Here is a 21981-nt window from a genome sequence, read left to right as displayed (position 1 = left end):
GGCACAGGTAAGTACCAGGTAAGGCTTTTGTAGTGGTTGAATTAAAAAGTCACTAAATTACAGCGACTTAAAGGGATGATGCAGGATCAAGTGATGTGCTGTAGCTGCATTACGTGGGAGCTGGTGGACCCCATTGTGCTTCCTGGTGACCACATCCGCAGCAAGTGTTGGCTGCTCGAAGAACTCGGGCTCAAGGTTGATGATGTGGAATACGAGTTTCAAAGACTGGCACATCAAGGAGGGAAAGAGTTACCTGGATTCTCTGTTTCAAAGCTGCCTAAATTCGGTCTGTGGTCAGGGGCAAGAGGGTGTGACTGCGAATGAGGCAGGTAGTGGGATCCAAGAAACAGTGCTGGCGAAGCCTCAGCTCTTGAGCTTGTCCAACGTGTCTGAGATTCTTGCTCCCTGTGTGGATGAGAGTGGGGGCTAACTGTAGTTCAGAGAACCATGCAAGTGGGGGAACATAAGAGAAATGTAGAGGTAATTGGGGATAGTATAGTCAGGGGAATAGATAGAGTTCTCCTTCGTGAGGATAGAGCGTCCCAAAGGCTGTGTTGCCTGCCTGATGCTGGGATTTGGGACAACTTATCTGACCAGCAGAGGAATTTGCAGAGGGAGGGGAAAGGTCCAGTTGTCATGGTCCATGCGGGTACAACAATATAGGTAGAATGAGGAAAATGGTTCTGCTAAGGGAATTTGAGCAGCTAGGAACTAAATTAAAAAAGCAGAACCAAAAAGGTGGTAATCTCTGGATTACTACCTAAGCCATGTACAAATTGGCACAGGGTTAAGAAGAGTAGAGAGTTAAATGTGTGGCTCAAACATTGGTATGGGAGAAGTGGGTTTGAATTCATGGGAAAATGGCACCAGTATTGGGGAAGGAGGGAGCTGTACCAATGGGATGGGCTCCACCTGAACTGTGATGGGACCTGGATCCTAGTGAATTGCATAATTAGGGCTGTGGATAGGGCTTTAAACTAAATAGTGGGGGGGGGGGGGGTTCAACAGATTAGAGAACTATGGATAAAGTAAAAAAGAAATGTGGATAAAGAAAAAGCAAAAGATAATAAAAGAGAAAAGTAAGAGTGGAATGAAGAAAAGTCAAGTGCAAAAGAGTAACAGATTGCAAGATTTTAAAAGCACAATGAGTGTAAGAGCACTTTATTTGAATGCCCGTAGTATTCGAAACAAGGGCAGTGAACTCATGTCACTAATCAGTATAAGGGGGTATGATTTAGTGGCAATTACAGAGAGGTGGTTGCAGGGTGGAGAGGACTGGGAATTAAATATCCATGGATATCAGGTAATACGGAAGGATAAGCAGGAAGGTAAGGGAGGTGGGGTAGTGCTCTTAATTAAAGATGAAATCAGGCCAATAGTGAGAGATGATATAAGATCTAAGGAACAGAATGTTGAATCCATCTGGGTAGAGATTAGGAATAGTAATGGGGGGAAAAAAAATCACTGGTGGGAGTTGTCTATTGGCCACCAAATAATAACATTACAGTGGCACAGGCAATAAACAGAAATATCTGAGGCGTGTAAGAATGGAACAGCAGATATCATGGAGGACTTTAAACTGCACATAGATTGGGTGAATCAAGTTGGTTGAGGCAGCCTTGAGGAGGACTTCATGGAATGCATCTGTAGTGGGTTTCTTGAACAGCATATTACTGAACCTACAAGGGAATGTGCCTTCTTAGATCTGGTCCTGTGCAATGAGACAGGTAAAATTAGTGACCTTGTAGTTAGGGATTCTCTTGGAAAGGGTAATCACAGTATGACTGAGTTCCTCATACAAATGGAAGGTGCAATAGTTCAGTCTAAAACCAGTGTATTATGCCTAAACAATGAAGACTACAATGAGATGAAGGAGGATTTGGCTAGTGTAGACTGGGAACACAGGCTTTACCCTCCTCTGACCTCAGCCCTTGCGGTGTCTTCACCATCCCCTCTGACCTTCCCCTCTCTGAGGCAGAACGTTCTGTCCTTAGCAAAGGCCTCACTTATGTCCCCCTCTGTCCACACCTCAGTGAGTTCCATGCCCGCCATGACGCTGAACTCTTCTTCCGTTGCCTACATCTCCGAGCCTACTTCTTTGGCAAGGATTCCCCTCCCTCACTGATGACCCCCTTCTCCCATCTTCAACCCTCCTCCTGGATACCCCACCCGGGCCTTCTACCTGCACTCGATTTTTTCAAGTCCAACTGTTGCCGAGACATCAACCGTCTCAACTTCACCACTCCTGTCTCCTGTTCCAACCTCACTCCCTCTAAACGCACTGCCCTCCACTCTCTCCGCACTAATCCCAACCTCACCATCAAACCCGCAGACAAAGGTGGTGCCATTGTAGTCTGGCAGACAGACCTCTACCTCACTAAGACCAAACGGCAGCTCTCTGACACCTCCTCTTACTTACCCCTGGAACAGGACCCCAACAAAAAACATCAAACCATTGTCTCCCATACCATCACCGCCCTTATCAACTCCAGAGACCTTCCCGATTCAGCCACCAAACTCAATTCCCACACCCCACACTGCTCGGTTTTACCTCCTCCCCAAGATCCTCAAGCCTGACTGTCCTGGTAGACCCATAATTTCTGCCTGCTCCTGCCCCACCAAACTTGTATCTGCCTATCTGGACTTCATTTTGTCACCCATAGTTCAGTCCCTCCCCACCTACATCCAGGATACATCCCATGCCCTCCACCTCTTCAATAACTTCCAGTTCCCTGGTCCCAACTGCTTCATTTTCACTATGAATGTCCAATCCTCATACACTTCCATTCCCCATCAAGAAGGCCTCAAAGCCCTCCGCTACTTTCTGGACAATAGACCTCACCAGTTCCCCACCACCACTACCCCCCTCCAGTTGACGGAACTGGTACTCACACTTAATAACTTCTCTTTTGGCTCTTCCCACTTTCTTCAGGCTAATGGTGTAGCTATGGGAACTTGCCTGGGCCCCAGCTATGCCTGCCTCTTCATTGGTTATGTGGAACAGTCTATGCTCCAAACCTATACTCGTACTGCTCCCCAACGTTTCCTTCACTACATTGACGACTACATTGGTGCTGCTTCCTGCACCCATGCTGAGCTCGTCAATTTCATCGACTTTACTTCAAACTTCCACCCAGCCCTCAAATTCACTTGGTCTATCTCGGACACTTCTCTCCCCTTTCTCGATCTCTTGGTCTCCATCTCTGGAGACAGACTGTCCACTGACATCTTCTATAAGTCCACTGACTCTCATAACTACCTCGACTATACCTCTTCCCACCCTGCCACATGCAAAAATGCCATTCCCTATTCCCAGTTCCTCTGTCTCCGCCGTATCTGCTCCCAGGATGAGGTTTTCCGTTCCAGGACATCGCAAATGTCCTCTTTCTTTAAGGATCGTGGTTTCCCTTCTACCGTCATCAATGATGTCCTCACCTGCATCTCCTCCATTTCCCGCACTTCGGCCCTCACCCCATCCTCCCACCACCACAACAGGGACAGAGTTCCCCTTGCCCTCACCTACCCACCACACCAGCCTCTGGATCCAGCACATTATCCTCCGCAACTTCCACCACCTTCAACAGGACCCCACCACTAAGCACATCTTTCCCCTCCACCCCTCTCTGCTTTCTGCAGGGATCATTCCCTCCGCGACTCCCTGGTCCACACGTCCCTCCCCACGGATCTCCCACCTGGCACTTATCCCTGTAAGCTACACCTGTCCCTACACCTCCTCTCTTGCCACCATTCAGGGCCCCAAACAGTCCTTGCAGATGAGGCAACACTTCACTTGCAAGTCTGTTGGAGTCATCTACTGCATCTAGTGGTCCCGGTGCCGCCTCCTCTACATCAGTGAAACCCGACGCAGATTGGGGGACCGCTTCATCGAGCACCTCTGCTCCATCCGCCACAACAGACAGGATCTCCCAGTAGCCACCCACTTCAACTCTGCTTCACATTCCCATTCTGATATGTCCATACATGGCCTCCTCTACTGCCATGATGAGGCCAAACTCAGGTTGGAGGAGCAACACCTCATATACCGTCTGGGTAGTCTCCAGCCCCTTGGTACGAACACCAAATTCTCCAATTTCCGGTAATTTCCTCCCCCTCCCTTCCCCTATCCCAGTTTCACTCTGCCCCCTCCTCCAGCTGCCTACTACCTCCCTCATGGTTTTGCCTCCTTCTACTACCCATTGTGCTTTCACCTATTCCTTCTTCACCTTTCCTGCCTATCACCTCCCTCCTTCCCCTCCCCCACCCCTTTATCTTTCCCCTTACTGGTTTTTCACCTGGAACCTACCAGCCTTCTCCTTCCCACCTTCTTTATAAGGCCTCTGCCCCTTCCCTCTTCAGTCCTGATGAAGGGTTCCAGCCCGAAACTTTGACTGATCATTTCCACGGATGCTGCCCGACCTGCTGAGTTCCTCCAGCGTGTTGTGAGCGTTGCTTTGACTGCAGCATTTGCAGAGAATTTTGTGTATCTGATTACGAGAACCTGCACGCAAGTATGGTCGTAAAATATTTTGAAAGATCTACTTTCTCATTGTTCAGAGCTAGCTGAGCTCAAGACTGGACTGTTTTTGGGGACATGACCATTAGAATAATATTTGTTTTGGTCAAATAGGTCTGCAGAGAATGCCATGCATGGGGATGCTGAAGACCTATCTGCATAAGAACCGGCATAGTTTCATGTGTTACTGCACTGGATCTACACTGCACAAATGAGGGATCATAAAGATGAAACATCCCCAGTCGTGGTAATGAGGTAATGGTCTATATTTAAAAAAAAGTGACATTTTATCTAAACCATGAAAATGAGAAAAAACAACTAATTGTCTTAGGAGATCAACACAACAAAAATATAATTATGGGGCCCCTCTACCACCATTTAATAAGATCATGGGTTATTGCAACTTTTTTTTTATTACAACACCTCCAAGTTTAATTAAAACTCACTGACATCTAACTACAGAGGAACCGACACTATATTATAGGCATATAAATGATTACAGATTTACTTATCAGAGGAAACTGATATCATTCATTTATGTCAGTGACGCCAATGCAAAGCAACTTAGTTTCTTACCAATATTAAGGTTTACAGAGCAGGTACATCTTTTATATGGACTTGAAGCCGAGCATAATACTGAAGTGAAGTGTCCTAGTTGCATTGCGTAAGGCTAGCATATTTGCAACCTGAACGTCAGCTTTTACAGATTGTTAAACAGTAAGGCACAGGGTGAGAATTAGGTAATTTGGCCTATCAAGTTTGCTCCACCATTTTATCATGGCTGATTTATAATCCCATTCTCCTGCTCTTTCCCCATAACTTTGGACGCTCTTACTAACAAGAATCTATCAACCTCCACTTTAAATATACTCCATGAGCTGGCCTCCACAGTTGTATATGGCAATGAATTCCATAGATTCCCTACCCCCTGGCTACAGAAATTCCTGTGTTCTAAAGGGATGTCTTTCTACTCTGAGGCTGGGTCCCCTGGTCCTAGACTCTCCAACTATAGCAAAGATCCTTCCCATGTCCACTCTATCTAGGCCTACCAATATTCGACAGGTGAGATTTCCCATTCCCCCCTCCCCGCCCCACCACCACTACTCTTCTAAACTCCAGTGACTACAGGCCCAGAGCTATCAAACACTTACTGTTGATCACCTTCAAAATCAATGCCCAAACATGGAAATACACCGTAAGTATCTACAGTGGATTCCTGGTCAAATGTCCATTAGACAGACTGACAAAAACTAAGAATAACTATGGGCACCAAACTGAAGGTCTAACACAGAGGAAAAATAGATTAAATTAAAACCATGTCCTCTATAAATACGTAAGGCACTCTTAAGATACCTTTGAATTTGCAGGGCTGATATCATATCAGCATAATATAGGAGTAAAAGCATTTAGCTGAGTAATTTTGGAAAGAATTCATCCACCATCGAATAGTTTCACCAAATAAACCTTCTGAACATAGAAGGCAAGATCTTTCTCAGCGTGTTGGCGCAAAGACTTACAAAGTATCTGAAACAAAACCATTTCATTGATACTTCAATCCAAAAGGCTGGCATAGCAGGCTTCTGGGGATGCCTTGAACGTACCTGCGTCATATGGCATCAAATCCAGATGGCTAAGAAGGAAGGAAAGGATCTGCATGTCTTGTTCCTCAACCTGGCCAACGCCTATGGATCAGTTCCTCATTCCCTACTGTGGACTGCTTTTGAATTCTTTCAGGTGCCTGCAACAATAACAAATCTGGTAAAACACTACTTCCAGGATCTACAAGTTTGTCTCACAACATCAGACTTCACCACAACGTGGTAACCAGTGGAAGTAGGCATCATGGCGGGGTGCACCATCTCCCCATTGGCCTTCACTATGGCAATGGAGCTCATTATCAGAGCCTCAAAATGGGTTGCGGGAGGAAAACGGCTTCAGTTTGGTCAACGGTTACCGCCGATACGAGCCTATATGGACGATATAACAATACTGATGACAACTGTTCCCTGCACCAAAGACTTCTGGAAAAGCGTCAAAACATCACATGGGCAAGGATGAAGATCAAGCCCAGCAAGTGCAGAAGCATCTCCATTGTCAAAGGTCAAGTCACAGATCAAAAATTTCATATTGATGGAATACCTGTCCCAACTGTGTCAGAAATGCCAATGAAGAGCCTGGGCTGATGGTATGACGTTAAGCTCAAAGACACCGAGCAGTTTAAACAACTGAAAAAGGCTACCATCATGTACACAGCTCGCATCAATAAGACCTGGCTGCCAGGAAAACTCAAGCTATGGTGCTTCCAGTTCGGCATACTCCCAAGACTCATGTGGCCTTTAACAGTGTATGAAATCCCCATCAACAAGGTGGAAAAGCTCAAAAGAGTGATCAGCGCACATCTGAAACAGTGCTTAAGTCCTGTTGGACTGTACAGGAATGGCAAATTAGAATTACTAATTGCAAGTCTTGTGGAAGAATTCAAATGCACCAAAGCAAGGTTGGTCATGACCCTCACTGAATCTGAAGATACTGTTATTCGAATAGCGGCCCCCCATGTGGCAACGGGGAGGAAGTGAACCCCATCTGAAGCTGTTCAGAGTGCTAAGTCTGCTCTTCGCTTCAGGGATGTGGTTGGCCAAGCCCAACTTGGGAGAGCCAGGCTTGGGCTCGTCCCAAAGGCTCCTCAATGGCACAAGGCAACATCAGTGCAGAAGAGATGGCTCATGGTGGAGGAAGTGAGAAGACAGGAGGAGGCAGAGTGACACACCAGGGCCGACTCAATGGCCAAGCAGGACCAATGGACTAATTGGGAGAGCCTGGAAAAGAGGAAGCTCAGCTGGCATGATATCCGGGAGATGGAGGGATCTCGGCTAAGTTTTGTCATCAGAACTAATTATGACCTCCTACCCACACCCCAGAACCTGAACCAGTGGTGGGGGGAAGACCCCGCTTGCTCGCTTTGTCAAGCACCTGGATCACTAAGGCACATTTTAACAGGATGCACCACGAGCCTCAGCCAGGGGCGGTATACTTGGCGGCATAACCAAGTTCTCAGACAGCTGGCATCAATCTTGGAACAGAGGCAAATCACCACAAATGTTCTCCCACAAACATAGGCAAGAAATGTTCACATCACACGATTTGTACCAGCAGGCCAACCTCCACAGCACCACGTAACAGCAAAAGAGGTAAGCATTCTGCAGGTTGCTCGGGATTGGAAAATGGACATGGACGTGGACTTGGGGAAAAAAAGCTTGTGTTTCCCCCAGACATTATGGCTACAACACTCTGGCCAGACATGGTCCTGTGGTCCACAACAGCCAAGCTGGCACATGTTGTGGAATTGACAGCACCATGGGAAGATGGTGTTGAAGAAGCTTGTGAGAGGAAAAAAACCAAGTACTCTGAACTGGCAACTGAAGCTGCCCAGAACAGCTGGAAGACCAAGATTTTCCCTGTAGAAGTGGGATGCAGGGGATTCGTGGCTACATTTACGACTAGTCTATTGAGGAAGATGGGGGTGAGGGGTTATTCACTTCAACAAGCAATCAAGTCCTTGTCAAATGCAGCAGAAGAAAGCAGTAATTGGATTTGGATTGAAAGGGCAGACAACAACTGGGCTGCAAGATGAAGACAGGAGGGTATGGAACCGAGGGGGGTGTATCTGGGACGCCAGGTAGCACCTTTGAGCCCTCTGGAGACGTCGTGGGCTGATCAACAAAATGTCAAAGAAGGAGGGTGCCCACCTGATGACCCCGATGACGTACCTACCCTCCTTGTCACCACTTCAAGCCCACTGTCAATATCGAGAGTGCCGACTTATCATAGGGATTGAAACATCAAACTAAGACTAAGGAGCTGGTGGTAGATCTGAGGAGAGCTATGGTACCGGCGACACCCTGCTTCCATCCAGGGGGTCAGTGTGGACATGGTGGAGGATTACAAATACCTGGGGATACGAATTGACAATAAACTGGACTGGTCAAAGAACACTGAGGCTGTCTAGAAGAAGAATCAGCGCCGTCTCTATTTCCTGAGGAGACTGAGGTCCTTTAACATCTGCCGGACGATGCTGAGGATGTTCTATGAGTCTGTGGTGGCCAGTGCGATCATGTTTGCTGTTGTGTGCTGGGGCAGCAGGCTGAGGGTAGCAGACACCAACAGAATCAACAAACTCATTCGTAAGGCCAGTGATGTTGTGGGGATGGAACTGGACTCTCTGACGGTGGTGTCTGAAAAGAGGATGCTGTCCAAGTTGCATGCCATCTTGGACAATGTCTCCCATCCACTACATAATGGACTGGGTGGGCACAGGAGTACATTCAGCCAGAGACTCATTCCACCAAGATGCAACACAGAGCATCATAGGAAGTCATTCCTGCCTGTGGCCATTAAACTTTATAACTCCTCTCTTGGAGAGTCAGTCACTCTGAGCCAATAGGCTGGTCCTGGACTTATTTCCTGGCATAATTTACATACTACTACCTAACTACTTATGGTTTTATTACTATTTAATTACTTATGCTGCAACTGTAACGAAAACCAATTTCCCTCAGGGATCAATAAAGTATGACTATGACTATCTGAGGATCCCAGGTACTCACATTTTATTGACTCTGCCTCTCGCCGCTTCTCCCGTCAAGCTCTGAAGGCGACTCTCTCCGCCATGAGGAGGTACTTGGTGTCCCTATCCCAGACCCTTCCACACCTTCGGGACACTTTCTTCGCCATCTGTAATGGTCCTACCCGTTATTTCATCCTCCGTCGGATTCACGCCTGCAATCGCCGTTCTTTTGACTTTGTCATGTTAGGCAAAGATCGCAAGATCCTACATCTACGGACTCCAGAGCCCGCTGGCCCTGAAACTAGCAGGCATGAACTTCAGATTGCAGCCCCTGCCACTGATCTCGCCGGCTCCAACACCTCAGGGCATATTCAAAACCCGGACTCCAGCAACGACCATGGACACCTTCACAGCGATTGCGCAACCACCAACTGCGACGCCAGCCTTGAACTCCAGGCCGGGTCTTTATGTGCTGCTGTTGTGACTCCCTTCTCCCCTTCCCCCACCAATACTCTGCAACCCCGTCTCCTTCAGATCCCATCGTCAGCTCCTGGGCCCTCAGAGGCTCCATCTTCCTCTCAGCCCAACCCACCCCTCTCCATTGACACCCCCAGCCTCCCCCCTCCCGCCTCTGATCCCAGCTCTCAAGATTCCAGCCTTGAACTCCAGGCCGGGTCGTTATGTGCTGCTGCTGTGACTCCCGTCTTCCCTTCCCCCACCACCACTCCACGGCCCCGTCTTCCTCAGATCCCACCGTCAACTCCTGGGCCCTCAGAGGCTCCATCTTCCTCTCACCCCAACCCTCCCCTCTCCACTGACACCCCCAGCCTCCCCCCTCCCCCCTCTGATCCCAGCTCTTATCCGTGCTGGGTCTTTACCATCCCCTCCGACCTTCAACTGTCGGAGGCAGAATGCTCGGTCCTCAGTAAGGGCCTCACGTTTGTCCCCCTTTGCCCACACCTCAGCGAGTTCCATGTTCGCCATGATGCGGAACTTTTCTTCCGCCGTCTCCGTCTCCGAGCCTACTTCTTCGGCAAGGACTCTTCCACCCCCACCGATGACCCCTTCTCCCGTCTTCAACCCTCCTCTTCTTCATGGACACCCCGCTCTGGTCTTCTGCCTGCTCTGGATCTCTTTATCGCTAATTGCCGACGGGACATCAACCGTCTCGACTTCACCGCACCTTGTCCCCATTCCAACCTCACTCCTTCCAAACGCTCTGCTCTCCACTCCCTCCGCACTAATCCTAACCTTATTATTAAACCCGCCGATAAGGGGGGTGCTGTTGTAGTCTGGCATACTGACCTCTACCTTGCCGAGGCACAGCAACAACTCGCGGATACCTCCTCTTATTCACCCCTCGATCGTGACCCCACTAAGGAGCACCAGGCCATTGTCTCCCACATCATCACTGACTTTATCCGCTCAGGGGATCTCCCATCCACTGCTACCAACCTTATAGTTCCCACACCCCGCACTTCCCGTTTCTACCTCCTACCCAAGATCCACAAACCTGCCTGTCCTGGCCGACCTATTGTCTCAGCTTGCTCCTGCCCCACCGAACTCATTTCTGCATACCTCGACACTGTTTTATCACCCCTTGTTCAATCCCTTCCGACCTATGTTCGTGACACTTCTCACGCTCTTAAACTTTTCGATGATTTTAAGTTCCCTGGCCCCCACCGCTTTATTTTCACCATGGATGTCCAGTCATTATATACTTCCATCCCCCATCAGGAAGGTCTTAAAGCTCTACGCTTCTTTTTGGATTCCAAACCTAATCAGTTCCCCTCTACCACCACTCTGCTCCGTCTAGCAGAATTAGTCCTTACTCTTAATAATTTCTCCTTTGGCTCCTCCCACTTCCTCCAAACTAAAGGTGTAGCTATGGGCACCCGTATGGGTCCTAGCTATGCCTGCCTTTTTGTTGGGTTTGTGGAACAATCTATGTTCCATGCCTATTCTGGTATCTGTCCCCCACTTTTCCTTCGCTACATCGACGACTGCATTGGCGCTGCTTCCTGCACGCATGCAGAACTCGTTGACTTTATTAACTTTGCCTCCAACTTTCACCCTGCCCTCAAGTTTACCTGGTCCATTTCCGACACCTCCCTCCCCTTTCTAGATCTTTCTGTCTCTGTCTCTGGAGACAGCTTATCCACTGATGTCTACTATAAGCCTACTGACTCTCACAGCTATCTGGACTATTCCTCTTCTCACCCTGTCTCTTGCAAAAACGCCATCCCCTTCTCACAATTCCTCCGTCTCCGCCGCATCTGCTCTCAGGATGAGGCTTTTCATTCTAGGACGAGGGAGATGTCTTCATTTTTTAAAGAAAGGGGCTTCCCTTCCTCCACTATCAACTCTGCTCTTAAACGCATCTCCCCCATTTCACGTACATCTGCTCTCACTCCATCCTCTCGCCACCCCACTAGGAATAGGGTTCCCCTGGTCCTCACCTACCACCCCACCAGCCTCCGGGTCCAACATATAATTCTCCGTAACTTCCGCCACCTCCAACGAGATCCCACCACTAAGCACATCTTTCCCTCCCTCCCTCTCTCTGCATTCCGCAGGGATCGCTCCCTACACAACTCCCTTGTCCATTCGTCCCCCCCATCCCTCCCCACTGATCTCCCTCCTGGCACTTATCCGTGTAAGCGGAACAAGTGCTACACATGCCCTTACACCTCCTCCCTTACCACCATTCAGGGCCCCAGACAGTCCTTCCAGGTGAGGCAACACTTCACCTGTGAGTCGACTGGGGTGATATACTGCGTCCAGTGCTCCCGATGTGGCCTTTTATATATTGGCGAGACCCGACGCAGACTGGGAGACCGCTTTGCTGAACATCTACGCTCTGTTCGCCAGAGAAAGCAGGATCTCCCAGTGGCCACACATTTTAATTCCACATCCCATTCCCATTCTGACATGTCCATCCACGGCCTCCTCTACTGTAAAGATGAAGCCACACTCAGGTTGGAGGAACAACACCTTATATTCCGTCTGGGTAGCCTCCAACCTGATGGCATGAACATCGACTTCTCTAACTTCCACTAAGGCCCCACCTCCCCCTCGTACCCCATCTGTTATTTATTTTTATGCACACATTCTTTCTCTCACTCTCCTTTTTCTCCCTCTGTCCCTCTGAATATACCTCTTGCCCATCCTCTGGGTCTCCCCCCCTTATCTTTCTTCCCGGACCTCCTGTCCCATGATCCTCTCGTATCCCCTTTTGCCAATCACCTGTCCAGCTCTTGGCTCCATCCCTCCCCCTCCTGTCTTTTCCTATCATTTCGGATCTCCCCCTCCCCCTCCAACTTTCAAATCCCTTACTCACTCTTCCTTCAGTTAGTCCTGACGAAGGGTCTCGGCCTGAAATGTCGACTGCACCTCTTCCTACAGATGCTGCCTGGCCTGCTGCGTTCACCAGCAACTTTGAGATATGTGTTACTATGACTTTCAAGTCCTATTAGCTCTACTCTACTGCAGGAAAAATTAATTTTCAAACAGATTAGTCTAAAGGATTTGTCAACGTGGAAAGAAGTGCAGCACAAGCATGAGCCTATTAATTTGTTAATATAGTGAATGGTTTCAAAGAACATAAATAAAAATCAATTATCTGTGAAATTCAAGGTCACTTTCAATCGCAGTCAGCTCAACTTGGAATTTCTGGATTCAAGAATAATTCAAGCTTTTAAAACTCAGAGCATGGTTTCAACTGCATTTTAAACCACGTTCAGGAAAAGCATTTCTAGTTTTTTTTTGTTTTAACAAAGTAGCTAATAGTTTCTACAAAAATTTGAAAATGTCCCTTCATTGGTCATTGTGTTAACGATGCCATAGATAAGATTCACTAACCAAGTCAATAATTGTAGCTGTTCCCTTCCAAGTTACCCATGTAACTACACCCTGTGGCCACTTTGTACATCTGCTCAATAGTTCTGTGGACTAAAATGCCTTGTCAGAGGAAAATGGCCAGATTGGTTAAAGCAGACAAGAAGGTGACAGTAACTTAAATAATCACACGTTACAACAATAGTGTGCAAACAGCATCTCTGAATGCACAATACATCAGACCTTGAAATAAATGGGCTACGGAACCAGTTGCCACTCCTGTACCGAATAAGGTGGCCAAAGTGTAGTCCCATTTGCCCATTTTTCACATGTACATTTAAACATGCAGTGAAATGTGTCATTTGCAGCCGACACACCCAAGGATATGCCAGGGGCAGCTCGCAAGGGTCGCCACACACTCTAGCACCAGTGTAGCATGCCTACAACGTTCAACAGAACAACACAAGAGGCAACAACAGCAGCAACACAAGCCCCTTTCCCACTCTCCCACATATCCACCAAGCCCCTCTCACACACAGGCACGCCTTCAACCCAGGTCAAGGTGCCTCCAAACCTCCAGTCCTTGATCCTGGACTTACAGACATTGGGCCTCCAACCACCGATCCCTGGCCTCGACTCAGACATGCCGTTTGGGCCTCTACCTCCAGACTCACCAACTTCTGTCTTCAACCTTCGAGCCCTACAGCTCCAGACACACCGAGCTCTGGAGTTTAATTTTCACCTTTACTCTCTGGACTTCACTGATCATAGAAACATAGAAACATAGAAAATAGGTGCAGGAGTAGGCCATTCAGCCCTTTGAGCCTGCACCGCCATTTATTATGATCATGGCTGATCATCCAACTCAGAACCCTGCACCAGCCTTCCCTCCATACCCCCTGATCCCCCTAGCCACAAGGGCCATATCTAACTCCCTCTTAAATATAGCCAATGAACTGGCCTCAACTGTTTCCTGTGGCAGAGAATTCCACAGATTCACCACTCTCTGTGTGAAGAAGTTTTTCCTAATCTCAGTCCTAAAAGGCTTTGCCTTTATCCTCAAACCGTGACCCCTCGTTCTGGACTTCCCCAACATCGGGAACAATCACTTGGCATCCACTCCAGGATTTGCCAGTCATGGGTTTGATCACTGTGTCTCTACTTCCAGACTCACAGGGACCTCTGGCCCTGATGACCTGAGGTGCCACTGGCCCTCGAGACTCCTAACTGTACAGACCATCGACTCAGAGTTCGCCAACCTGGGGAATGCTGGAGTCCTCAGTGCCTGTCAACTCTGGGACCGCTGACCTCCAACCTGCATTCTGAACACCAGCCCCTGCCCCTGACACTTCATCCCCGTCCCAAAACCAAACCTCACTGCGTCCAAAACCATCCTAACAAAAATAGTAATTCTGAGCCATAACAATGATGGACATCGCTGATTAGGACCATTTTGACCCAAACACTGGCTCCTGCCCTGGTCTCTTCATTTACTCTAATTCTCCATCATCCCTGTTCCTAAACCCCAAATCCTAAAACCATTGCCAAAAAACCTAAAAGAAAACAACAGAGCCATGGCATCAATAGGCACCGCAGTTCAGCCCAATGATGACCAGCATGTTTGGCCCATATCCCTCTAACCAGGGATTCCTCTTATGCCGCGGACCCCTACAATGAACCAAGGGTCTGTTGACCCCAGGTTGGGGACCCCTGCTCTAAACCTTTTGTATTCAAATAGGTTTTAAATATTGATTTTGTACCTGCCTCAATTAGCTTCTCTGGCAGTTCATTTGACAGATGCACCATCCTCTATGTGAAGAAATTGCTCCTCAGGTCCTTAAACCTATACCCTGTAGCTTTTGGCTCCCTTTCCCAGAGAAAAAGACGGCATGCATTTAAGTTAAATTAACAGTAAACGTATAATGAAATTATATTGTTCGAGGAATATTTGGATGGTTAATAAAAATATTCAGACTCTCACTGAAAATAGATTTATGCCACCACTGAAATGACACTTAGTTTGAATTTATATTTTAAATTACTGAATTGAAAGAATAGTTTTGCATAACAGCTGAAATTCTACAACATCTGTTTCTGAGAGGCTAGGTTTCAAGCCATGTCACTGTTCAAATACAAAATGTGGAAACTAAAACATTTGAGTTTGCCATTAATAATGGGAACTTCATTTGTCATTTCACTAATCTGAACAAATGTTATTTAATACTTACTGTTGTTGGAGCCCAGTCATGCCCATATACATAGGAATATTTGCAATACAGCTCATCAAATTCGGGAAACTAGGAATAAAAAATTAATGGAAATTTAGATTAAGAATAACTTGGGAAGTATTCAGCTGATAATAGTACACCTTAAAGAACTGATATTTAACAACTAATGCTAGGTCAGTATTCACTGAAATACAATTCTAAATTCTCAGTCTGCACTAGGAAACAGTGTAAGGTTTAATCTTGACCTCAATGTATGGCAGAGTTGCTGTCTTCCGGAAGTAGATTAGTAAGTTCAGCATTGAGTATCACCACATAACATTTTGCAAACAACTCAACACAAAAAAAGTTAATCTCTTCCTTCCCATAAAAGAGAAATACAGCCAGTGGCCACTTTATTTGGTACACCTCTACAACTGCTTATTAATGCAAATATCCAAATCAGCCAATCAGCAACTCAATGCATAGAAGCATGCAGACATGGTCAAGAGGTTCAGTTGTCGTTCAGACCAAACATCAGAATGGGGACGAAATGTGATCTAAGTGACTTTAACCATGGAATGATCATTTGTGCCAGGCAGGGCAGAGAATCGTGTGAAAATCCAGTTCTGTGGGTGAAAACACCTTGTTAATGAGGTCAGAAGGGAATCTCTAATGATGGATGCTGCCTTTTTTGAGGCATCGCGTTTCAAAGATTTCCTCGATGCTAGGGAGGCTTGTGCCCATTATGGAGCTGTCTGAATTTATAGCCTTCTGCAGCTTTTTTCCGATCCTGTGCAGTGGCCCCTCCATACCGGATGGTGATGCAACCAGTCAGAATGCTCTTCACGGTTCATCTGTAGAAATTTGCTAGAGCTGACTGTGAACTACATTGGCAAGTAAACCACAGAGATTCAGAATTAAAGGTAGGCAATCAAGTTTACAGCACAGAAAGAAGGCCACGTATCCCATTATGTCCATGGCAACTAAAAAGGGAAGCAGAACCGCGACTCTACTATGGGACGTGGCACTGTAGCGTAGTGGTTAGCCTGACACTATTAGAACTTGAGGCACCAAAGTTTGAAGTACAATTCTGACACCGTCTGCAAGGTACATTCTTCCCATGATCACATGGGCTTCCTCTGGGTACTCTGGTTTCTACCCACATCCCAAAGATTAGTAGGTTAAACGGTCATCGTAAATTCTCTTGTGATTACGGTAGGTCTAAATAGGTGGGTTACTGGGCGGTATAGTTCACTGGGCCGAAAGGGCCTGTTCTGTGCTGTATCTCTAAATTAAGACTAATCCCACTTCCTTGTTCAGCATCCACAGCCTTGTAGATTAAACTATTGTTCACCTGATTCTGACACTCATTAAAGTTATTAAGCAGTCCATTTATTTCCAACTTGTGATGAATAATATCATCTTTAACTTCCTGCATTCCTTTACCTCATGTTCTGATTTTAATAGTTAACTTAATTATCCAATTGGTTCCTCGCACTGTATCACATTATAAACCTTGGCAAACCTGTGCAAGAAAGGGCTTTACATAAAGCACTTGGTCCCTTTAATGTCAGATTATTTTGAGTGAAGTACATTCAGTGGCCACTTTATTAGGTACGACTGCCCATAAATGCAAATATCAAATCAATCATGTGGCAGCAACTCAATGCATAAAAGCATGCAGACATGGTCAAGAGGTTCAGTTATTGTTCAGACCAAACATCGGAATAGGCAAGGAATGTGATCTAACTGATCATGACCGTGAAATGATTGTCAGTGCTAGGTGAGGTGGTTTGAGCACCTCAGAAAGTGCTGATCTCCTGGAATTTTCATGCAAGACTGTCTCTGGAGTTTACAGAGAACGTTGTGAAATACAAAAGGAAACATCCAGTGAGTAGCAGTTCAGTGGGCAAAAATGCTTTGTTGATGAGAGAGGTCAGAGGAGATTCGCCAGATTAGTTCAGCTGACAGGAAAGCACCAGTAAGCATGCATTACAACAATGGTGTGCAGAAGAACATCTCTGTATGCACATCATGTTGAACCTTGAAGTGGATGCACTACAGCAACAGCAGACCACTCCTATACCTAAAAACGTGGCCACCGAGTGTACATTTAGAAACCATAGAAACCACAGAAACTACAGCACAGAAACAGGCCTTTTGGCCCTTCTTGGCTGTGCCGAACCATTTTCTGCCTAGTCCCACCGACCTGCACACAGACCATATCCCTCCATACACCTCCCATCCATGTATCTGTCCAATTTATTCTTAAATGTTAAAAAAGAACCTGCATTTACCACCTCGTCTGGCAGCTCATTCCATACTCCCACCACTCTCTGTGTGAAGAAGCCCCCCCCAATGTTCCCTTTAAACTTTTCCCCCCTCACCCTTAACCCATGTCCTCTGGTTTTTTTCTCCCCTTGCCTCAGTGGAAAAAGCCTGCTTGCATTCACTCTATCTATACCCATCATAATTTTATATACCTCTATCAAATCTCCCCTCATTCTTCTACGCTCCAGGGAATAAAGTCCCAACCTATTCAACCTTTCTTTGTAACTGAGTTTCTCAAGTCCCGGCAACATCCTTGTAAACCTTCTCTGCACTCTTTCAACCTTATTTATATCCTTCCTGTAATTTGGTGACCAAAACTGAACACAATATTCCAGATTCGGCCTCACCAATGCCTTATACAACCTCATCATAACATTCCAGCTCTTATACTCAATACTTTGATTAATAAAGGCCAATGTACCAAAAGCTCTCTTTACGACCCTATCTACCTGTGACACCACTTTTATGGAATTTTGTATCTGTATTCCCAGATCCCTCTGTTCCACTGCACTCCTCAGTGCCTTACCATTAACCCTGTATGTTCTACGTTGGTTTGTCCTTCCAACGTGCAATACCTCACACTTGTCAGTATTAAACTCCATCTGTCATTTTTTAGCCCATTTTTCCAGCTGGTCCAAGTCCCTCTGCAGGCTCTGAAAACCTTCCTCACTGTCTACTACACCTCCAATCTTTGTATCATCAGCAAACTTGCTGATCCAATTTACCATATTATCATCCAGATCATTGATATAGATGACCAATGACAATGGACCCAGCACTGACCCAGCACTGGCACACCACTATTCACAGGCCTCCACTCAGAGAAGCAATTCTCTACCACCACTCTCTGGCTTCTTCCATCGAGCCAATGTCTAATCCAATTTACCACCTCTCCATGTATACCTAGCGACTGAATTTTCCTAACTAACCTCCCATGCGGGACCTTGTCAAAGGCCTTAGTGAAGTCCATGTAGACAATATCCACTGCCTTCCCTTCATCCACTTTCCTGGTAACCTCCTCGAAAAACTCCAATAGATGGGTCAAACATGACCTACCACGCACAAAGCCATGTTGACTCTCCCTAATAAGTCCCAGTCTATCCAAATGCTTGTAGATTCTGTCTCTTAGTACTCCCTCCAATAACTTACCTACAACCGATGTTAAACTTACTGGCCTATAATTTCCCGGATTACTTTTCGATCCTTTTTTAAACAACGGAACAACATGAGCCACTCTCCAATTCTCCGGCACCTCAGCTGTAGACAGCGACATTTTAAATATTTCAGCCAGGGCCCCTGCAATTTCAACACTAGTCTCCTTCAAGGTCCGAGGGAACACCCTGTCAGGTCCCGGGGATTTATCCACTTTAATTTTCCTCAAGACAGCAAGGACCTCCTCCTTTTTCAATCTGTACAGTTTCCATGATCTCACTACTTGTTTCCCTTAATTCCATAGACTTCATGCCAGTTTCCTTAGTAAACACAGACGCAAAAAAATTTATATAGAACCTCAATACATCTCAAAGTACTTTATGCCAATTAAGTTGTGTTAGAGTGTAGTTGTACAGGGAAACTAGCAGAGTATTGTACATTTCATAAGTAATGGACTGAGTTCTCAGTAAGTTGGGTGGAGTATAACACATTTCAGCGAAAGGGGAAAAGGTAGAGGGAGAGTGAGGAGATAAAGGCAGAGGGCAAGAACAAGTGAATCATCTTACAACTGTGTGTCCTGTTCACACCAATGTCACAAGATTGCTGTTAAAATCTTAGCAGAAATTTGTTAAGAATGTTATAGCTCATTACCTATTGTTATTTATTTATACTTGCATTTGCACAGTTGGTGTTCATTGATCCTGTTTACTGTTACTGTTCTATAGATTTACTAAGTATGCCCGCAGGAAAAAGAGTTGCAGGATTGTATGTGGTGACAGGTATGCACTCTGATAATTAATTTTACTTTGAACAGATAGTCAGAGATCATCTCTTCCCTAAGAGGAGATGCAAAAATCTGGATTTCCCATCCAAAAGATTGCAACAATGCAAATAAATTTAACTTTCAAGACTATGGTCTACTGATTTTCACTGAGTTGCTATAACTATCTAAGTGGTCCTTAAGGTTGTCACAACTGGAGGTGGTAGTAGGGATAAGCTCGCACTACCTATTAAATGCTCCCAATGGCGTGCATCTCAAATAACCTCTCACAACCAAGTCAAGCTCTTGCTTTCACACTTGGCTTAGCTACTAAGCCTAGTTGAACCATTTCTACTGAGAGGAGAAGAGGCAAAGGCAGATTACTGCCACCTTAAAACCAGTTGTTTCGGGCAGATGGGTCTCATCATCTGTGGTTGGCATCTCACCTACGAGAAGGAAAATTCTGATCTCAAACCTCCGCTCATCGCTACAACGAAGATCATTTTTTGCCAGCAGGGAGACAGAGATGGGCTGTCACTGAATGCCTCAAAATCTAAGTGCAGCACTTCCACAGGTCTATCAAAGTACAGTCATTCGTTAAGTTATTCAATATTTTTCGCAATATTTGTTCTTCAAAATACCAATTCCCCTTGTCTGAATATACCAAAGAATGAAATGTATTTCCAAAGATTTAATTAGTGCTTTTGTGCTTTCTCCAATTGATTATTAAGTATATGCTGATCTGATATCAGTATCCAGGGCACATAACGTCTTCTCCAGAAAGAGGCACAAGGTAATGCACAAACATACCCCTGGATTCACTTTATCCAAGGATTCTGAAGCTTCACTCATAGGCAAGGGACCCTTCTTGTCCAGAGTTCAGCATCGTAGGTTGTATTGATCCATGGGTGAGAAATGCAGACCTTTCTTGTAGTAACTTTAAACACAGTGACATGTTTATCATGTAGAGATAATTTTTTGAACTGTTGTGTAATTTGGGGGTAATTTACTATGCCGCTGTGGATCAGGGGATTTATCATTGTGGGACCGACAACAGATACTTTATACTTTATTGTCGCCAAACAATTGGTACTAGAACATACAATCATCACAGCGATATTTGATTCTGCGCTTCCCGCTCCCTGGATTACAAATATTAAAAATATTAAAAATTAGTAAATATTAAAAAATTAAATTATAAATCATAAATAGAAAATAGAAAAATGGAAAGTAAGGTAGTGCAAAAAAAAACCGAGAGGCAGGTCCGGATATTTGGAAGGTACGGCCCAGATCCAGGTCAGGATCCGTTCAGCAGTCTTATCACAGTTGGAAAGAAGCTGTTCCCGAGTGTAGATTCACGAGTGTAAAGGAGGACAAAATGATTGTTACTCCAGACGCAATGCAGCATAACAAAAAAAAACCATAGCATAACAACACAATAACAATCCCATAAAAAGCAATACTAAAGTAAATGTCTGAGTGTGGCCGTATATACAATGTATATGCTATTTTGCACATTGGTTGTGTGCCTTTGTGTGTAGAATTTAATTGATTCTATTTTATTTCTTTGTATCTACTATGAAAGCCTGCAAGAAAACGAATCTCAGGGTAGTACATGGTGACATACATGCACTTTGATAATAAATTTACTTTGAACATAACAGTAGCTTATATACATGCATGTATGTCCATAATGTTGCAGAGCATGGGTGGGGGTGGATTTGTCTAACCTGGGCATAAAAATCTGGTCTGACATTCCAGTGCAGTACAAGGGAGCTCTTGGATTCAGGTTCATTTCTTTATCACATGTACATTGAAACATACCATGAAAATATCACAATTGGAGAGGTTGGCCTTCCAAAAGAGGTGTTACACCAGACCCCTGTTTCCTCTTTCTAGGGTATACTAATGAGCTTATTGCAACATTTCACAAGGGTAGCCAAATTCCACCAATATTTACCTCTTTACTAAAAGGGAGGTTTTAGAGCTCACTGTACACAACTTGGCTACTGTGTTTCCAATACTAGAACAAGCATTTCATGTAACACACACAATATGCTCGAGGAACTCAGCAGGTCAGCCAGGATTTGTGGAAAGACATTTCGGGCTGAGACCCTTCATCAGAGCTCCTGATGAAGGGTCCTGGCCTGAAACATCTTTCTATTGATGCTGCCTGACCTGCTGAGTTCCTCCAGCATTCTCCTGATGAAGGGCCATGGCCCAAAAATTCTTTCCATAGATGCTGCCTAACCTGTTGAGTTCCTCAACATTTTTTGTGGGTTACTATAGATTTCTGTCTCTGTACTGCAGTGCTCTATGACTCTAACACATGAAGGAGGCTTTGAAAACTTCCTGTAATCTTTCCTTCTATCCATTAGTAATCCTTTTCCATGACTGAACATGGATATAGCGGATGCTTTAGGAATCATGATTTGGGTACTTGCCCAGGTTGTGTCACCTGTCTCAACGCAAAGCCCACTGAAGGAACTCAGCAGGTCAGGCAGCAGTCCTGAAGTGTCTCAGTCCAAAACATTAACTGTTTATTCCCTTCCATAGATGCTGCCCGACCTGCTGAGTTCCTCCAGCATTTTGTGTGTGTTACTCTGGATTTCCAGCA

At 45.8% G+C, this 21981-nt stretch overlaps 1 protein-coding gene and 1 long non-coding RNA gene across 2 annotated transcripts in view; one reads left to right on the top strand and one right to left on the bottom strand.

The window, feature by feature from the left end:
* LOC140203155 (uncharacterized) overlaps positions 1 to 21981 on the top strand; it is a 37677-nt gene that overhangs the window by 3256 nt on the left and 12440 nt on the right. The window contains exon 2 of the long non-coding RNA XR_011887306.1: positions 4628 to 4768. This is a non-coding gene — a long non-coding RNA (uncharacterized lncRNA). The remainder of the gene's footprint in view (positions 1 to 4627; positions 4769 to 21981) is intronic.
* b9d1 (B9 protein domain 1) overlaps positions 1 to 21981 on the bottom strand; it is a 38299-nt gene that overhangs the window by 14755 nt on the left and 1563 nt on the right. Inside the window, exon 2 of the mRNA XM_072269042.1 lies at positions 15143 to 15211. Within this exon, the coding sequence (XP_072125143.1) occupies positions 15143 to 15211 (69 nt within the window). The remainder of the gene's footprint in view (positions 1 to 15142; positions 15212 to 21981) is intronic.

The sequence above is a fragment of the Mobula birostris genome, chromosome 9 (genome assembly GCF_030028105.1).
Source record: "Mobula birostris isolate sMobBir1 chromosome 9, sMobBir1.hap1, whole genome shotgun sequence".
NCBI classification, from domain to species: Eukaryota; Metazoa; Chordata; class Chondrichthyes; order Myliobatiformes; family Myliobatidae; genus Mobula; species Mobula birostris.
This window is presented reverse-complemented; position numbering and strand designations above follow the sequence as displayed.